The following is an 18,561-nucleotide window of genomic DNA, read 5'->3' as shown; positions in this document are numbered from 1 at the left end:
GTGGGGAATGATCCATTCAGGGGCAGCAGACTCATTGTCAGAAACATTGGTCGATCATCTGGAACGCAGAGCAATTCAGCTGGTGTTACTTGCTCTCCAGTCCATTCTAGTAGGAAGAGCGGTTCAAGTCTTCTCTGATAACGCCCAGCGGTCACAACATAAATTGTCAAGGGGGTACAAGAAGCACTACCTTAGGCCAGGAAGCTAGGATGCTGTTTCGTTGGGAGGAAACTCATCTTCTGTCACTCTCAGTAGCCCACGTGGCCATCATCGACAACATTCGGGCAGATTTCCGCAGCCAACAGATTCTGGACCTGGGAGAATGGTCCGTTTCACAGAAAGCATTCAGTCTGATTGTTTAGCGCTGGGGTCAGCCTCAGTTGGACTTGATGGCTTCAGCAGAGTCTCGAAGGCTAGGCGTTTTTTCAGTTGAAGAACTCAGCGCAGAAGTCTAGGGCTGGATGCTTTGGTGCAACCCTGGTTGGTTCATGAGCTCCTGTATGTGTTCTCTCCGTGACCTCTGGTTGGTCGGTCAGGTCATCCGCTGGATAGCGACGCATCCCGGCTTGGTGATTCTGGTGGCTCTGGATTGGCTTCGCCGCCCGTGGTATATGGATCTCATACATCTTCAGTGGGACGTGAAGCTCTGGTTCCCTCTGCATCTATATCTTCTCAGTCAGGGACCAGTGCCTATGGAGAACCCACAGCGCTTTGGTCTTATATCATGGCTCTTGAGTGCTCAGCCTTGATGGAAGTGCAGTTATTCGGAGGTAGTTATCTCAACTCCTTGGTGCTCAAAGAAACCCTCTACTATGGCTTCTTATGCCAAAGCCTGGAAGGCTTTACAACAGTGGTGTGCTAGAGATCAGGTGGAGCCTGAGGCGGCTCCCATTTTGGTAGTCTTGGCTTTCCTTCAAGAGGGTTTAGACATAGGTCTGTCAGTGGCCTCCCTGAAAGTTCAGATGGCAGGCCTTTCATGTTTTCAAGCGCGCAAAGGCGCTAGTTCGCTTACTGCTCTTCCAGATGTGACCAGGTTTATGAGGGGGCGTTTCACCTGCATTCTCCCTTGCATCTTCCTTTCCCTTCGTGGAATCTTAGCATCATTTTGCAGGGCCTTGGAGAGGCCCCTTTTGAACTGCTGAAGGATGCTTCTCTTCTGGAGCTAATGATAAAGACTGTATTTTTCTGGTCGCCATTGTCTCAGCATGGTATATTTCTGAGCTTCAAGCTCTTTCGTGCAGGGATCCCTTTCTCTGTATTACGGACGCAGGTGTTTTTCTCTGTACTGTACCTCCTTTCTTGCCAAAAGTAGTCTTGGCATTCCATGTCAACCAGGAGGTTCAGTTGCCTACATTTCATTCAAGAGGTTTGGAGCGCAAAGATCAGATCTTATGCAAATTGGATGTCCAGAGGGTCTTGCTCCATTATTTGGAGAGAACTGAATTCAGGCTGTCTGATCACCTTTTTTCTAACTGCCGTGCCTCGCCGTGGCAGGCCTATGTCCAAGTCCTCAACTGCTTGATGGATTCGAATGCCATTTCTGTGACTTAACATCGCCCATGACAAGCAGCCGCTGATCTCACTTAAAGCTCATTTGATGTGACATGTGGCTGCTTCGTGGGTGGAATCTCGCGCAATTTATCCTGATGAAATTTTCAGGGCAGCTACTTGGTCCCTCCTATCATACTTTACCCAGTTTTACTGAGTGGATGTGGCAGCGTGTTCTGATGTCGTTTTTGTCAGTTTTTAGGGCAGGCTCTTCTGTCCCTCCCTAGCTACCATTATTTTGGTACATCATGGAGAATATGGAATCTGGAAGAGAGGTAACAGAATGGAAGATTAGGTTTATACCTTCGATAATCTTCTTTCTGTTAGTCCCTGGAGGATTCCATATGACCCACCCTAACTCAGTTGTTTGGAGTAGCCTGCTCTTTTCTGTCTCGGTTACTCTCCTTACAGGCTTGAAGATTTTCCAGGCAGTGGCCAGATCCTTGGGTAGTTTCTGTGAGTATGCACATTACCAAAGGCATTTCTTGGGGTTCTTGTTGCACATAGCAAGTTAATTCTACATTATTTCTCAATATTTTTCTGAGTTGCCTTTGTGCCTGTTATCACTTATTAATATTTTGTAAGGAAACCAGTTCATGAATTACTTATGTTGATGGGGATTCTCTCCCGTACCCCCTTGACATTGATTTGTTCAGGTATATTTCTTGGCTTTAGGACTTAACTGGATACATGGGAATTCGTTCATGGTTTTTTCCAAACTATCGTTCAGCCCCCAACTGTCTGAGGGACCGTGGATTGGCCTCTGTTTAAAAAGTTTGAGGACCCCTGTTATAGAGAGTGTATGTTTGGGCAGACTGCATGGATCATTTGGGTCTTTATCTGCTGTCATTTACTATGTATGTTACTATGTTTACTGGTTCTCAGGCTAAGGGAGTGGAGCATGTGCTCAGAAAAGTTGTGGATTTCTGCAAGTCTCAGACTGTGGAATCCTCCAGGGACTAACAGAAAGAAGATTATCGAAGGTATAAACCTAATCTTCCATTACAAGTAATATATTTTCACAATAAGCTATCTAGATTAGTAACTATAACATATTCTTGTTTCCTAATGAAACTGGTGAACATTTTGTATTACTTTTGGGAATGTAACAAGTGTATTCAGGGCAAGATTAATTCTTCGAGGGCCCCAAGTACACTGGGCCCTCCTAGACCTGCCCTGCCCCCATTCATTTACCTGTTTTCTTATTTACTTTATTTCCACATGTATTTCTTTTTTCTTTTATTATAAAATTCAAAACAAACAACAAAGATTGCCATACCAGTATAGTTTTAGTTCTATGCAAGCCTCAAACATCTCTGAACTAATCCCCCTTCCTTCCCACCTACTTATCCAGGACTTTAACTCTGAACCCTTTCCATAGTATATAAAGTGTTCAAATGCATTGTAAAGCAGTAATACTATCTGAAACATAAATCTATATTAATAACCAAGTTTGCAACTCCTTTCAACTGCCTCACTCTTTATTGTCCAAAAACCAAATCTGTAACTCCTCTAGTATGTTCCACTCCATCTCTCCACCCCTGGGGACTGTCATTAGAGGGGTGCAACCAGGGCCCTTGCCCTGAGCCCTCATGTCACAAGGGGCCCCAAGCCTGTCCAAAGCTGAAGGAGGCCCAATCTGCTGGAGGCTTTGTGGCTTATTCCACTGTTCTCTGTCTAAAAGTGTCCCTGCTCTCCCCTCCCCCATTCACCTTTCACATCGGAAGCTTTTTATAATTCACCTATATTTTCTAATGATTCTTATATATTGGGTTTTGGATTTAAATTTTATTGTACACCTTTCCCAAATGGAGCTTAATTCAAGTTACATTCAGGCACGTTTCTGTGTCAGCCTTCTCTTAGTTTGCTGCTCAAAACTAGTCAAGAAAATGTGCATTAGTCCAATGAGAAGATATCACCTTAGTTTCGGTGTGTTTTAAATCTTTTTTTGTTAATTATTGTCTTCACTGTGGATTAACAGAGCAACTGCACTACTTTAAAAAATGTTATTCCTTTATAAATAAGGCAGTTTACATGCACTGCTCCCATCCTCCGTGCCTAAGACAGACTCTGCATCGCTCCACGCCCTCGCGGTCACCCCTTTTCCCCCAAACCAAAGCTGTAGAGAAATTGATAACCTCTAGCGCCCCCTCCCCTCCAATGTACCAAGAGCTCGCTCGGCATCAACCAGCTGCCGAAACATCTGTTCACTAGAGGGATCCCTGTCACTAAAGCATGGATGACAACCAACAAACTTCAACTTAACTCATCCAAAACAGAAATTTTGTGGATTCGCTATGATTCGTGCTATGCCTCTCGTCCTTTCATCTCCTGGGACAACACCACTCTGGTACCCCAAGACTAAGTGTCCAGCTTGAGCATTACACTGGATGCTGGTCTGACTCTAAAAAGCTATAAAATAATGCAATTCAATCTACAATTTCAGCAACTCAAACCAAGCACTTTTCAGTAGACAGACATACTGGGCAGACTGAACTGCTCCCATCATAAACAGCATACTTCAGTGACACTATGATCAACCATATAATTACCGTATGTTTCATGCATTTGATTACCGTATTTTCACGTATATAACGCGCACCCGTGTAAAACGCGCACACGGGTATAGCGCGCGGGGAACACAAATCTATGTTAAAAAAATTTAATATAGCGCGCACATGCGTATACCGCGCATGCTAAAACCTCCTCCCGCCTACTCCGAACGAGCATCCTCCCCCCCGCTCGCTTACCCGCGTTTTACAACTTTTTTTTTCCAATCCGATCTGGCATCCCCCCCTATGAACCGGCATCCTCCCCCCCGCTCGCTTACCCGCGTTTTACAACTTTTTTTTTTCAATCCGATCCGGCATCCCCCCTACGAACCGGCATCCTTTCCCCTCCCCTCCGCGATCCTACATCCCCCCCCAGCACCGCAAAACATGTCTTACCCGATTGGGCACCGGCACCAGCACCAATGCACAGGATGTGCCAGTGCCAGTGCCCGAAGATCCTCCCTCGTTGGTTTGGGTTGGTTTGGGCTGGGCTGGGCTGGTTTGGGCTGGGCTGGGCTGGGCGGTGCGGTGCAGGAGAGATCCTCCTTCTTCCCGCGCCGGGCTGGACTAGGCTTTGAGCATTTGCGCATGCTCAAAGCCTTCTGGTCTCGCTCTCTCCCCAGCGCAGGAAGAAGGAGGATCTCTCCTGCACCGCCCAGCCCAGCCCAGCCCAAACCAACCCAAACCAACGAGGGAGGATCTTGGGCACTGGCACATCCTGTGCATTGGTGCTGGTGCCGGTGCCGGTGCCCAATCGGGTAAGACATGTTTTGCGGTGCTGGGGGGGATGTAGGATCGCGGGGGAGGGGGGGTGACGCGAGCGGGGGGGAGGATGCCGGTTCGCAGGAGGGATGCCGATCGGATTGAAAGAAAAAAGTTGTAAAATACGCTCACACGTATAACGCGCACGGTTATGCACGGTTTGTAAAATCGTGTATAACGCGCGCGTTATATGCGTGAAAATACGGTACTTTGTTACCTGCCCTAGGTAGAGCTTTGATTTAAGAAAGGCGTGGGTTAAGTACAATCTATCCTTGAGTACTGACAGCCTCAGTCTGCCTACAACAAATCCGATTTAAAAACCACACTAATGCTCACTCTTCCCATACACAGCAATGACTGTCCCCCTCCCCCCCCCCCCCCCACACACACACTTTAAGGCTTCTGATGGCTCCCTTTTACTCCCTCCCCTCCCATCAACAACTGGAAGATCCGAGGACACCATGTCCAGCAGAGAGAGAGCACAGCTGGGATGAGCAGGGATGATACAGGCACCCTTAAAATTATTGATCTTATTTACTTGGCAGGCATAGCCCGGTGAAACAGAATGTGAGACCCAGAAATGCGCCATTTCTCCCGCCATCCAGGGTCCTCATGAGAAAGAAAGCGGGGAAGGCATGTGTGCAGAAAAAGGCAGCCTGGCCCAGTAAAAGGCTGTGGAACTCCAGGAGCTGGTGAGCGGTGTTTGCTGAACCTGTTCCACTCAGCTCTGCATTCCATCGCAAGCTGAGGAGCAGGCGAAGACGCGGGAGAAAGGGCTTTTTTTTTCTGGTTCACACCCAGTCCACTGATATTGATTTATGCCTTGCTAAGGGGTAGAGAGAACAGGCTGAAAGATAACCGGGTTTGCTAAGACAGTGCGTGCCTTCGAAAGGAAATGATGTTTGGGAAAGAAGCACAGTTCTCATCCTGGTGAGATGAAGTTTAGGGTAATATGTTAAGCAGGGTAATGTGTTAAGCAAAGGTGGAATATCGGCAACTGTCCGTTCTGTTGCAAACGGTGCTGCAGCTTGGCCAAAGCTTCCCTCTGACGTGAACTGCCCAGGCGGAAACAGGAAGCTGTGTCAGAGGGGAAGCTTTGGGATGAGCACCGCTCGCAACAGAATGGTTGCTGCCTGAGGTGGGGGGGCAATGTTGCCAATCTTTCCCGGGAAAAAAAAAAGCAGCTGAGTCGTCGTCTTGTTACTTCTTTCTTCAGCGGGCCCCCCTGGTAAGTTCAGGCCCTAGGCACGTGCCTCCTGGGCCTATTCGTTAATCTGGCCCTGAGCGTATTACTAGTGAAATATTGCCAGTAATATATTACTGCTACTATTAACTTTTCTTACCCTTTCCTTCAATTTATTTCCTTTCATTTGATAATTGGCATTCTTCTCAGATTTAGATTTATTGTCTATTGTTCACTGTTTTATCCTCAGGACAGATGGTGTATTAATTTATAATAAACAGTAAACCATAAGGTGTAGCTTAGTAATATATTACTTACACAACTCTGGCTCCACCCTTGGAGTAATTATAGCAGATTGTCCATTCCTGGGAAGATTCATGTTTGTTCCAAGTCTTTTCCTTTTGGAGATAATGTCTTTTACTGTGATTTGGTGGAGTCCCAGGGCTTTAGGAATGGCTCGGAAACACTTTCCAGACTGATATGTTAACATTTTTAAAAAAATCTCTTCTGGCATTTACTTTGATGGTGGCAGTGTTTATGATGAATACTTCACTATCATGGAAAGGTTGAATATGGTTTAGATTCAACAGAGCTTACTGTAATCAAGCCCGGCTGTGTTCAATCAGTTGAATTTAAATTTGGCCAACTTGTTTAACTAAGAGGGCATTTCATTTTTCACACTGATGTGGATTTTGAACATATTTATCCCTTAAATGAAATGATATTTTAGAGCAGTGTTATGTTCAGTTTCTCTTTAATATGCATTTTGTTTAATAGTCAAAAAATTACTTGTGATCTTCAAGCTTCGCTTTGGACACCAGTTTCCTTACTGCTCTCACAGACATCATACCAGCGTTTCACCAATTGTGGGCGACATTCAAGACAGACTTTTGATAAAGGCACAGATGCCGAAACACTGCCAGTGTCGAGTCTATGAGCCCTAGTGGCATATTTATCAATAAAGTAACGATTCCATTGTTGTGTGTTTCCCTTCGTCGTTGAAGCCTGATTTTGGCTTCCGATTCAGTAAAAAAACATTGTGTGAGATAAATACAATAGGAAAAATCACATTACTATCTCAGCCTGAAGAGTCAGTGAACTTCAAGTGCTCATAATTCAGCCAGCAAAGTTATATTTTTATTTTTATAATATGAATCGTAAATAGTAGCAAAGAAATCATATTTGATGCTGTGTGCTGCAACACTTCCCTGTCACTGATCGTAGAGGGGATGTCAAACGTGTCCTGTATCAGAATGAACAATGATGGATTTATTGTTTAAATACCTTGTGGCCTTTGGGGCTGAATCAGCACATTGAATACTGCGCTTTTTTCTGACTTTTTGTTTTCATTTTTTGTATTTTGAAATTTGCCGGGCCGATGATGTTTTCTAGAACCTCTTTGCTGATTGGTTCCTGCATGAGCTTGCCTGCATCACTCCGGATGCCTCCCACTTCACTTCCATTTAAATCAGCTATCTGTCTTCGCTGTTTGTGCGCCATGATGAAGAAAAACTAGCTGATATTGAATTCCTGAGGCAGCCGGTCAACAGTGAAACAAGGCTCTTGTTGGAGGTGAATAATGAATGGATGATTCAGTCCGAGCTGTGTAGCTCCCAGTTTTCCGGGTCAACTATCACTGGTGAACATTCTTACCTCAGCTAAGTGAATATTTTTCTTTTCCATCTGTGCATGGTGGTGGGCGGTTGCCCAATTTTAAATATGTTTTTCAACATGGTGGAGTTTTTTTTGCCAATGACAAGAAGTGTGGCAGCTTGTAGATCTGTTTGGTCTGCTGTCCGTATGTTTAACATTTGAGGCTTTTTCTCCACCTTTTTGTGTGAATGAGTATCTCGTTTGGCCAGCTCACCTCTGGCTTGTAGTATTTTTGTGAGATTTTTTAATGTTTTTATTTTTCTCATACAGAGTTAGCTCTTAGAATGCATTCAGCAATTTTGCAGGAGGCAGTTTCACTTTTATATCTAAATCTTTCTATAAATGTAACCAGTGTTGTATCCTAGAACATCAGTGTTCTAGTGTTACATTCTATAAATGTAACCAGTGTTATATCCTAGAACATTGTAGGATACATTCTAGGAGGAGGTTCTTATTCTAGGCTATAAGAGAGTCCATATTTTTCATCTTGAGAACTAATGCCTGCTAAACATCTGTTGAATTCCAGAATTTATGACCCAAATAGCCTGGATTTTGTTAATAATGCAGTTTTATAGTCAGAAAACTGTCTTTAATTTTTATCAAAGATAGTCAAAGCATTTCAAGTCAAAGCCATATCAGTGTTTATGGCTCCATTTTAAATGACATTTAGGTACAATATATCTGCAAAGCTGCCACTGGGTGATAATTTTGTATCGTCAGTTAGCACTGTTGCCTGTATCATGAGTTTGAAAATGCAGTACAGTAGCTAAAGATCTCAGACTGAGACCAAACTTTGGTTGTAGTATTAATAGCTGTAGCTCCTTCTAGCAAACCAGTCTTTTCTCAGTCTCTCAGCAGGTGAAGGTGAGCTTTACCAGTCTCCCCTTAATTAGGTCTGTTGGAATTTGTTTAGCGCTCCTTGTTCCCATTCTTGTGCCGGATTGAGCTTGGGGGATATCCTGTTTGGGGGTCCGCCCAACCTCAGGGGGTGTTGCACTCGACGAGTCACAAGTTGAGTCCTTTCCCCCTTTCCTCTACCTCCCCATATTTTTGTAGAGGTACCTCAGCTCTTGCTACCGATACCAGCAAGGCATATAGCTTAGAGAGCCAGTGGCATCTGTTCTGAGGAAAAAAAAATCCTGAGGCAGTGCCGATCTGAAGGAATCCTTCAGTGCTTTATAATTGATTTTTCTTTAACTGGCATTTTTCTTACAGCTAGGTCGTGAATTGCGCAATGAGCACTTTCAGCCACTACAGGCCTCGGGGGTTCCATTTTTGGCAGGCTCTGCTCTAATTTTGGCAGGAAGCACCTCCATCTTGTCTTTAGCCTCAGGTGACCTTCCCCCTGTATTGGAGAGACAGGGGTAGGTTTCTGCTGGGTCCCCTGCTGTGGCAGGGATTTTCATTGGGCCGCCAGGGGGTTTTCCCTCTGATTTTGTTTTTGCTTTGTGTAAGGCTTATTTTCAGGCAGCCGGGGGTCCTGCTTCTGCACCAGGGATCTCGGGTGGGGGGGGGGAGATTTTTCCTTTGACGGTCACTCCAGTTCTGCCCCCCTCAGCGCCGGTTGTGTCCCCGCCTCATCCTCTCCCATCCAAGCGGCCGAGGGTCTCTTGGGATGATGATTTTGCATATGAGGAGCAGTTTTCTATAGATGAACTGGACCTTATGAGAGACCTCCAAGATCCTCATGGGGGGAGGGGTCAGATGCTGTTAGCGGTGGCTTTGCAGTTCAGTCAGCTGGTGAAGATGCGTCTGTGGTGCGCATTTTTCAGCGGGAAGAGCTCCAGGAGCTAATTCTTCAGGTCCCTTCAGTCGTCACGTTCTAGATACCGGATAGTGGGTGTCTCAGTTTCGCAGCCTTCGAGTTGATTACGCAGGCTTGGGTTCAGCCAGTCCTGGACCTGATGGCCAGGAGTGTCGACACAAAAGCGCTTCGATTCTTCAGTTGGTGCAGGGATGTTCAGGCTGAGGGGTTGGATGCTCTGGTGGAGCCCTGGCCTGATGGCCGAGTAATTATAGCGGGTCTCCTGTATATATTTCCTCTGTGGTCAATGGTGGGCAGAGTTCTTAGCATTGCTTGGCACCCCGGCTGTGTGATCCTGGTGACTCCGGACTAGCCCAGGCGCCCATGGTATTTGGATCTAGTTCATCATCTGGTGGTAGATCCTCTTTCACTGCTTCTCTCGCCCGATCTTCTGTCTCGGGGCCCCATTCTAATGTTCGATCCGGGTCCCTTTTGTCTTACAGCTTGGCTTTTGAGAGGGAACACCTAGGTAGGAAAGGTTATTCAGATAAAGTGATTTCCACTCTCTTGGGGTCTCAGAGGCTTTCCACTTCTCGGGCTTATGTGCATGTTTAGTGTATTTTTGAAGAGTGGTGTACTGCACGGTGGGTGGTTTCCTTTTGTGCTTCTTTGCCTCACATCTTGGATTTTTTGCAGGATGGCCTGGATAGGGGTTTGGCCTGGTCTTCTCTTCGAGTTCATCTGGCGGCTTTCTCTGCGTTTCACGGTTTGCTGCACAGTGAGTATTTAACTTCTTTCCTGGATGTATTTTGTTTTTTTGTGGGCGATCAAATTGATTCGGCCTCCTGTTCTGCCTTCAGTTCTGTCTTGGGATCTCAATCTGGTCCTGTCGGTGCTCATGCACCCTCCTTTTGAGCCCCTGGATTTCTGCTCGTTAAAGGATCTTACTCTCAAGTTTCAAGTTCAAGTTTATTAGGATTTTATATACCGCCTATCAAGGTTATCTAAGTGGGTTTACAATCAGGTACTCAAGCATTTTCCCTATCTGTCCCGGTGGGCTCACAATCTATCTAATGTACCTGGGCCTATGGAGGATTAAGTGACTTGCCCAGGTTCACAAGGAGCAGCACGGGATTTGAACCCACGACCCAGGGTGCTGAGGCTGTAGCTTCAAACACTCTCAAAGCTGTGTTCCTGGTGGCCATTACCTTTGCGAGATGAGTTTCTCAGTTTGTAGGTTTTGTCTTATAGGCCCCCTTCCTGGAGTTTTCAAGGGGGCGGATTGTGCTGCCAAAGGTAGTCTTGCCTTTTCATGTCAACCAGTCCGTGGTCCTCCCGGTCTTGGGTAGTCAGGAGGGTTCCTCAGAGCAGTGGCAGTTGTGCAACTTGGATGTCTGTAGGGTCCTTCGCTCTTATGTTCAGCGGACCCAGGAGTTCCAGAAGTTGGATCATCTTTATGTCCTCTTGGCGGGTCCTCGTAAGGGGGGGGTGGCGTTTCCAAGGGTACCATTGCGCGCTGGATCAAGGAGTCTATCACTTCTGCATATCTTCTTCAGACAAAGCCTGTTATTTCTCAAGGTTCATTCCACTTGGGGTCTGGCAGCTTCTTGGGCTGAGTCTTCTGTGGTGCTTCCAGTGGATATCTGTAAGGCTGCGGTTTGGTCTTCTCTGCATTCCTTCATGCTTTACTACCGGGTGGATGTTCAGGCAGTGAGCGTGTTCTGGTGGTGGCCCTCTGGGGGTTCCACCCATGATGGATACTGCTTTGCTACGTCCCATCAGTGAAGCTATACCGGTCTGGAGAGATGCTAAAGAAGGAGAAATTAGGTTCTTACCTGCTAATTTTCTTTCTTTTAGCCTCTCCAGACTGATATAGCACCCCACCCTATCTGTCTAGCTGTTGTTCTTGCGTTTTTTTCACATGAAAATTTTGCTTTTTCTGCGGGTTCTAGTATTTTTCTTGGGACGGGGAGATCAAAGAACAGCGGCTATGGCTCAACTGGCATAGCTGGTGAGTTGTTGGGACATTTTACCTCAGGAGCTTGTTCTATGGGGACATTTTACCTCAGGGGCTTGTTCTATGCACTTTCCAACAGTATTCCTATGTTTAGTTAATTACTCCTGTTCAGAGTTTTCTTTCTGCTAAATATTAGTACTTCTTAGTTCTGCTTAGACTGGTTTGCTAGAGGGAGCTACAGCTATTAATATTACAACCAAAGTTTGATCTCATTCTCTACCTTCTTGTCAATGTGAGATATTACCCATCAGTGAAGCTATACCAGTTTGAAGAGTCTAAAAGAAAGAAAGAAAATTAATAGGTAATTTCTCCTTTTCATGTTGGATCTCAGAAATATTATAATATGGGTTGCTAAGAACTAAATCAGCAGTGTTGTCCACATGCTGAGAATATTCTCTTGTGAAGATCCCTTTTTAAAAATATGTTAACTTCTGTCCACTTGCAACCATCAGCTTAGGAGGAACCATTTATGTGACTGTTACATGGGAACAGTTTGCTTTTTACCTTGACAAAGGATAAATCAGTTGTTTTCCATAGCAGAGGCACTGCTATGTTCTTATGTTCATAGACTGCAGGGTAATTCAGCCACACAGTCTTCCCAAATAGTTGTGCTCCTGTAGAGGTATACAGGTTAGCATCAAGTGCTCAGTTTGTTCTTGTTGGGTTGTGAGTTTTGAGAGCTAAACTGTTTGACATCACTCAATCACATGTCTGATTTATCTGTCTTCACAGAATACCTGTTACAGGTAAGCAACTTTGCTATTTATGTGCCTTGGAAGGCATCTCCAATAGAAGAGTAAATGGTTGAGGTTTCTTTCTTTTTGCATTTCTTATTCTTATTGAAAAATTGGCTGACCTAAAGTCATGCAATTTCTGGTGATAATATAATTCTACAGTGTAAATGGTTTATGCCAGTATAAAATGGCAGCTGTTTAGCTTATTGTGCATATCCTTTACCTTTTAAAAGAAACAAATGTAAAACATGAAACTAAATTCTGAAGACCTAATGAGCTGCAACAGCCTCATTATGTATTTACAAAAAAGTCTGAGAACTTAGCCTTTGCTTTTGCTTTATCCAGTGTGTGAGGTAGCAATGTGGCCTTTTATATGCTACTCTCTTGTCTTTAATCTTACAGAGTTGCCTGGAATTCAGCCTTAGAATTCAGGAGTTCATTGAACTAATTCGACAAAATAAGAGACTGGATGCTGTGAGGTATGAGCTTAATTTTCTGGTAAAATAAAAATATTTTTACTAAATTGCTTTACCCTATTTGTATCACGTTTGTGCATATAACAGTATCTCTACAAAATGATAGCATCATTGTCCCTTTACAGATAAAAGTGCTCAGTGCTGGGTTGCCTATGGAGTACTCCTATGCCAAGCACAGCTCATAATGAGCATATACACTTTCTGATGTCTACTGCCAGAGTTCTGTTTTGTGCAAGATAGTGGTTCATATAAACAGTGGGGTCTAAGCTGGCACAGGAGGACCCGCTGTGCAGCAGTTTACTTCCTCTTCTACTGCCCATATCTGCACTGAATTATGCACAGCATGTGTGAATTCTATGCATCCTGAAGGAGTAAGGAATTCTGCCAGGAATAGATGACTTATTGTTTGCGTTTTCTTGTTAGGTCTTTGATATATTTTAATATGAATGGTTTTTATTGTAACCCATCTAGGATGGTATGATAGTGTGGTATAGGAATTTTTAAAGAATATAGCATATGTATATGGAACTTATTACCTTTTTATAACTTTATCAGTAAATTAATGTTGAAGTATTTCTTCAGTAGGTTTCTCTTTACCTGTGTAGGCAGCCCTCAGAGTTCCCATAAGAGATTTCAGGTAGGAATTGCTAAATACTGTTTAGAATAGAATTGTACTTAATCTACAACTCTCATGTTGCACTCCGTTGAATTCCATTCAGATCAGTCAATCTGAATGGAATTCAACGGAGCTCGACATGAATTACCTGCTAATCTCATGCTGGGAGCCTTGACCCTGACGAAAAACTTGAAATATGGCACTTCGGTGGAGGCGCTCCCGTAGTCTACTTTAAGATAAGTTCTTCATATGTTAAAAAAAAAAAAAAAAATTTGAGAAAATATATATATTGATGCGTTTGCACAATATATATAGATATAAAAAAAAAAGGATCCATTGAAGAAAATGGCTCAAACTATCCTTATATGAACTCTACTCAAAGGAAAGTGAGCCTGCTGAGGATTCTACATACAACAAAAAAAATCTCTTGATATTTATTATATTGGATAGACTGGATATAAATTAAATTCAAAATTGTAGTATATTAACTTGTACATTAGGTAGTTAGTGAGGAATATAGAATAGAATTGTTGCATAATGACTACAGTTTCTATTCTATTCTATGCATTTATATTCCCTTCCTTTCCAAATGGAGTCTGAGCAGACTACAGTTAAGAAATCAACACTCTTAATTGAGAATTTAAAAGATTTTTGTTCAAACATTATATATTAAACTCTAAAATACTTTGAAAATAAATAGGATTCTAACATTTTTGAAAGAATACAAAGAAAGAGTTCCAAACTGACTCCTCAAAAACTACTTTTAAAACAAATATCCTTACTAGTAGGATATTTCAGAGCGGATAGTCAAAGAGTGAGTTCATCATCCCAGGATTAAATCAGCATTAGTTTTGGGTAAGAAGATTTTAAACCATGTAAAATCAATTTAAAATCAACACATACAGTGCAGATCCATTAATGAAGGGGTGATACCAATCATATTCACTAGAACTATAAATACGTTTAGCTGTCACATTTACAGTAATTGCAATCTGTGTTATTTTATAGTAATTCCTGAATATAAGGAATTAAAATAGTCAAATTGAAGTATAATTGCTTGGACCAAAATGAGAAAATATTGAAAACTGAAGAGCGATCTAGTGGAATGGAGCTTCCTTAGTTTGAAAAATATTCTCTCTTCATCAGCAGCAGATGTATTCAGAAATGAACGGGTTATGATCATCCACCAGCAGACGGAGATAGAGAATACAAAAGCTGAGTTCTGTCATTGTAGGATGGTAAACTTCCTGGTTAACGAGTATTCTCTTATCTCCCAAAAGGCAGATGGATGGTCTCTCACAAGCTCCTGATCTTCTTATAAGAACATAAGAATAGCCTTACTGGGTAAGACCAATGGTCCATCAAGCCCAGTAGCCCGTTCTGATGGTGGCCAATCCAGGTCACTAGTACTTGGCCAAAACCTAAGGTATAGCAATATTCTATGCTACCGATACAGGGCAAGCAGTGGCTTCCCCCATGTCTTTCTCAATAACAGACTAACTGAAATTTGCCCAAAGAGCCACAAAATAACGTTTGTCTGCAGAGAAAATAAAAGAGGAGGAGGAATTGCCATTATAGCCAGAAACACCATAAATCTAAAAATACAAGGCAAATCAACTAACCAATACATGGATTCACTAGCCTGCCAACTTTCAAGCACATCACTTAAAGGAACGCTAACATGCATTCTATGCTACATAACCCAAGTAACTGGAACACAGCTAAATCAATATTTGAAGAATTTATTTATCGAAACTCTCTAACAACAACCTACAACCTACTTCTAGGAGACCTTAACCTTCACCTCGAAAACCAATCCTGCAAAAAATGTAGAAACCTTACTAGCATATCTCGAGGCCTTAACATATAAAATCTTAGATCCTCAAACACACATGAAAAAGGACACCAACTAGACATCGCAGCCTACATGTCCCAACAGCCCACACAACCAGAGATCCAAACATCAAATGGAAATTGGAACCGTTCCCTTTGGTCTGATCACTACATATACTCCTTCAAAATCAATTGGACCAGTAACAAAAGCATTCCAATTACTCAACAAACAACTTACAGTTCACGCAAACATATAGATCCCACCACATTCTGGACAAAACAGACACCATAATCCAATACTACACACCCAAAGACTTCATCTCACAATGGAACCACCTAAGTACTGCAACCCTGGACAAACTAGCCCCAGAAAAGCCCAAAACCAAAATCCACAGACAATCAGACAAGTGGTTCGACAACGAACTATTCCAACTCAAAAGACAATGCAGACAACTAGAAAGAAAATGGAGAAAAAGCAGCCAAGAGTCCACAAAAACAGCATGGATAGCAACAAAAACCGAAAATATAAACAAGAACTGAAAGAAAAAAGAAAGACTTTCTACTCAAAACAAATAGGAGAAGGACCCCAAGACGCAAAAAAGCTATTCCAGCTACTAAAAGTTCTCACAGACACCACACCCTACATATCCAACAGCAACTCCACCCCTCCTTCAGCTACCCTCTTAGCCACATACTTCAAAAACCAGATCGCAAACATCAGAGCCACGTTCAACAGAACCCCCTCACACATAGAGACCTCTTTTCCCCCCCCAGAAAAAGAACCAGTCGCAGCAGAAAGAACTTGGTCCCATTTCTCACCCATACAATGGTCAGACTTCAACAATCTATATAATAAATACAGCCACACAGCCTGTGACCTCACCCCTGCCCCCCATATTTACTGAAAACCTCAAGAACATTATTCTGTTCCCTGCTTCTACAATGGATACAATCTTTACTATCAGAGGGTCATTTCCCACAAGAACTCAGCGAAATCATCATAACTCTGATATTAAAAGACCCCAAAGGAACAACAGATCAACCATCCAACTACAGATCCATAGCGTCAATCCCACGGTATGTCAAACTAATGGAAGGCCTCATAGCCAAAACCTTAACCTCATACCTAGACAAACACAACTTACTCCACCCCACATAGTCTGGCTTCAGAGCCAACCACAGCACGAAGACCCTACTAGGAACACTAATGGACACTGCCAGACAATACCTCAGTATAGGCAAGAAAATCCTGCTCATACAACTAGACCCTGCAGCCTTCGACCTGGTTGATCATGACATTCTCATACAAACTCTAGACTCCATTGGAATCTCAGACAAGGTATTTTCATGGTTCAAAGGCTTCCTACAATCCAGAACCTATAGGGTTAAAACAAAGCAAGAAAAATCAGAACCCTGGTTCAACCCCTGCAGAGTTCCCCAGGGATCACCCCTATTACCCACAGTATTCAATATATACATAGCCTCCCTCAGCTTCTACCTAGACAAACATGGCATAACCTCATACAGCTATGCAGATGATATCACCATTCTCCTCCCCTTCAACCACCCAGAATCCACCATGACAAACACAATAAACAGAACACTCGAACAGTAACAGCATGGATGATAGAGCATATATTAAAACTTAACCCTGACAAAACAAACTTCATCCTCCTAGAAAACAATAAAACTCCTACCTTAACAAATCTAGTAATAAACTCGATCGCATACCCTATTCAACCCACACTAAAACTTCTGGGAGTACTAATTGACAGAGGCTGTACCATGCAACCACAAATCAACAAAGTAATAAAAGCATCATTCTAAGACAATAAAAGCATCATTCTAAGACAAATCCGAAAATTCTTCAACAGGAAACAATTCCTACTTTTGGTACAATCCCTTATCCTTGGATTAATAGACTACTGCAACATACTATACCTTATATCAAAGAAAATTGGTACAATTTTTCTTGCGGGACCAACACTAGGAAAGTAGTTGCACCTCATTTAAATAAATAGAATAGATAGAATAAACATCAACAATTAAATGAATATTTTTCTTGTACCCACTATGGATGCACGTTTGCACTTTATATTTATTCATTAGAGACATTCAAATGAAATATAAGGGTATTATGATGTACGGGGCAGGATTTATTTAGACCTTCGGTCTAGTGCTAGTCACTCATAAATACCTGCCTGGGGCTTTTTGGTTACTCACAGGGATAATTCAGCCCGTACTGAGACCCTTTTACTCATTTATTCATTTAATTGTTGATGTTTATTCTATCTATTCTATTTATTTAACTGAGATGCAACTACGTTCCTAGTGTTGGTCAGGCTTAAAATAGACTGCAAGTCACAGAAAAACAAAGGAAACCTAAAAAGTGTCATAAATATCTAGAAAAAGTAAAGGGAACAGAATGAAAATACAAATAAAATGGGTCCCATGCTATTCACAAGATTAAGGTAGGAAAACCAGGAAAAAACATCACTTGAAAAAACAAGTTACAGACATGTGAGATACTTCTGAAGAACTCAGTAGAGAAAATAAAATTGAGGGTTCCTGTGTGAGTTGTGTAGGCGGGTGTCATTTTCCTGACAGCGGACTACTGAGGAGGGGTCTCAAGGCACTGAAGCCACTGAGAAATGAAGTTTAAGTGAACTTTAATCGAAAAAATAAGAATCAGAGCAACAGCAAAAGAATTCTGCCCAGACTGCTTGCAGAAATTGAAAACTGATTTTACCACTAGGGGTAGTGCACCATGTGTTTTGAAAAGATGTGAACTCCTGCAATACCCACACTGCAGGTTGGGATTGAACACCTAGCATATAGAATCTGGAAAGGATGTAACAAAACTACAGTTCACCTAACGGACAACTGGTCTTCTCAGTCATTATCTAAAGTACAACTGGTCTAAAAGACAATTGTTCTAAAATCAAATACAGAAGCAACATGCATGTGCATTCAAGTTCAAGAATTATGAGTGTATTGTCGGTTCCAGATTAAAAATGTAAAAGTACATTGATAATTAAATTAAAATAATTGATTAGGTATTTATGCTACACAACAAACGTAAAGCGTTATAGAAGGGTCTTTGAGAAAATATGGAAAGGATGTGATCCTCATAGCTTTTTTTTTTTTTTTTTTTTTCATTGTCCGTCTTCAATACAGCTGCTTGTTAGATAATCATGTAGCTTTGTCATATGACACAATTTTATTTGGCATGTCCATGAGAGCTAAAAGTCAAATATCTGCTAATAATAACAAGCTTTTGATGATATTGACAGGAGTTGCCATCCAACAAATAACTATAATTGGAAGGATTATAAAAGGCTGAATTATTGTTTCTGGTGGAATTCAGTTTGTCACATATATAAAATGGAAAGAGCGTTGGCAGTGCAAAAAGGTTATTATAATAAATTTAAGGATGTGTAGGG

The 18,561-nt window shown here is 42.5% G+C and overlaps 1 protein-coding gene across 3 annotated transcripts in view; it reads left to right on the top strand.

The window, feature by feature from the left end:
• Nucleotides 1-18,561, top strand: part of MAEA (macrophage erythroblast attacher, E3 ubiquitin ligase) — a 136,736-nt gene that overhangs the window by 80,967 nt on the left and 37,208 nt on the right. For all 3 annotated transcript variants that reach the window (XM_033951529.1, XM_033951512.1, XM_033951523.1), the window contains exon 5: nt 12,596-12,672. In XM_033951529.1, coding sequence (XP_033807420.1) covers nt 12,596-12,672 — 77 coding nt within the window. The remainder of the gene's footprint in view (nt 1-12,595; nt 12,673-18,561) is intronic.

The sequence above is a fragment of the Geotrypetes seraphini genome, chromosome 1, assembly GCF_902459505.1.
Source record: "Geotrypetes seraphini chromosome 1, aGeoSer1.1, whole genome shotgun sequence".
NCBI lineage: Eukaryota > Metazoa > Chordata > Amphibia > Gymnophiona > Dermophiidae > Geotrypetes > Geotrypetes seraphini.
Note: the sequence above shows the minus strand (reverse complement) of the source record. Positions and strands in the feature narration are given on the sequence as shown.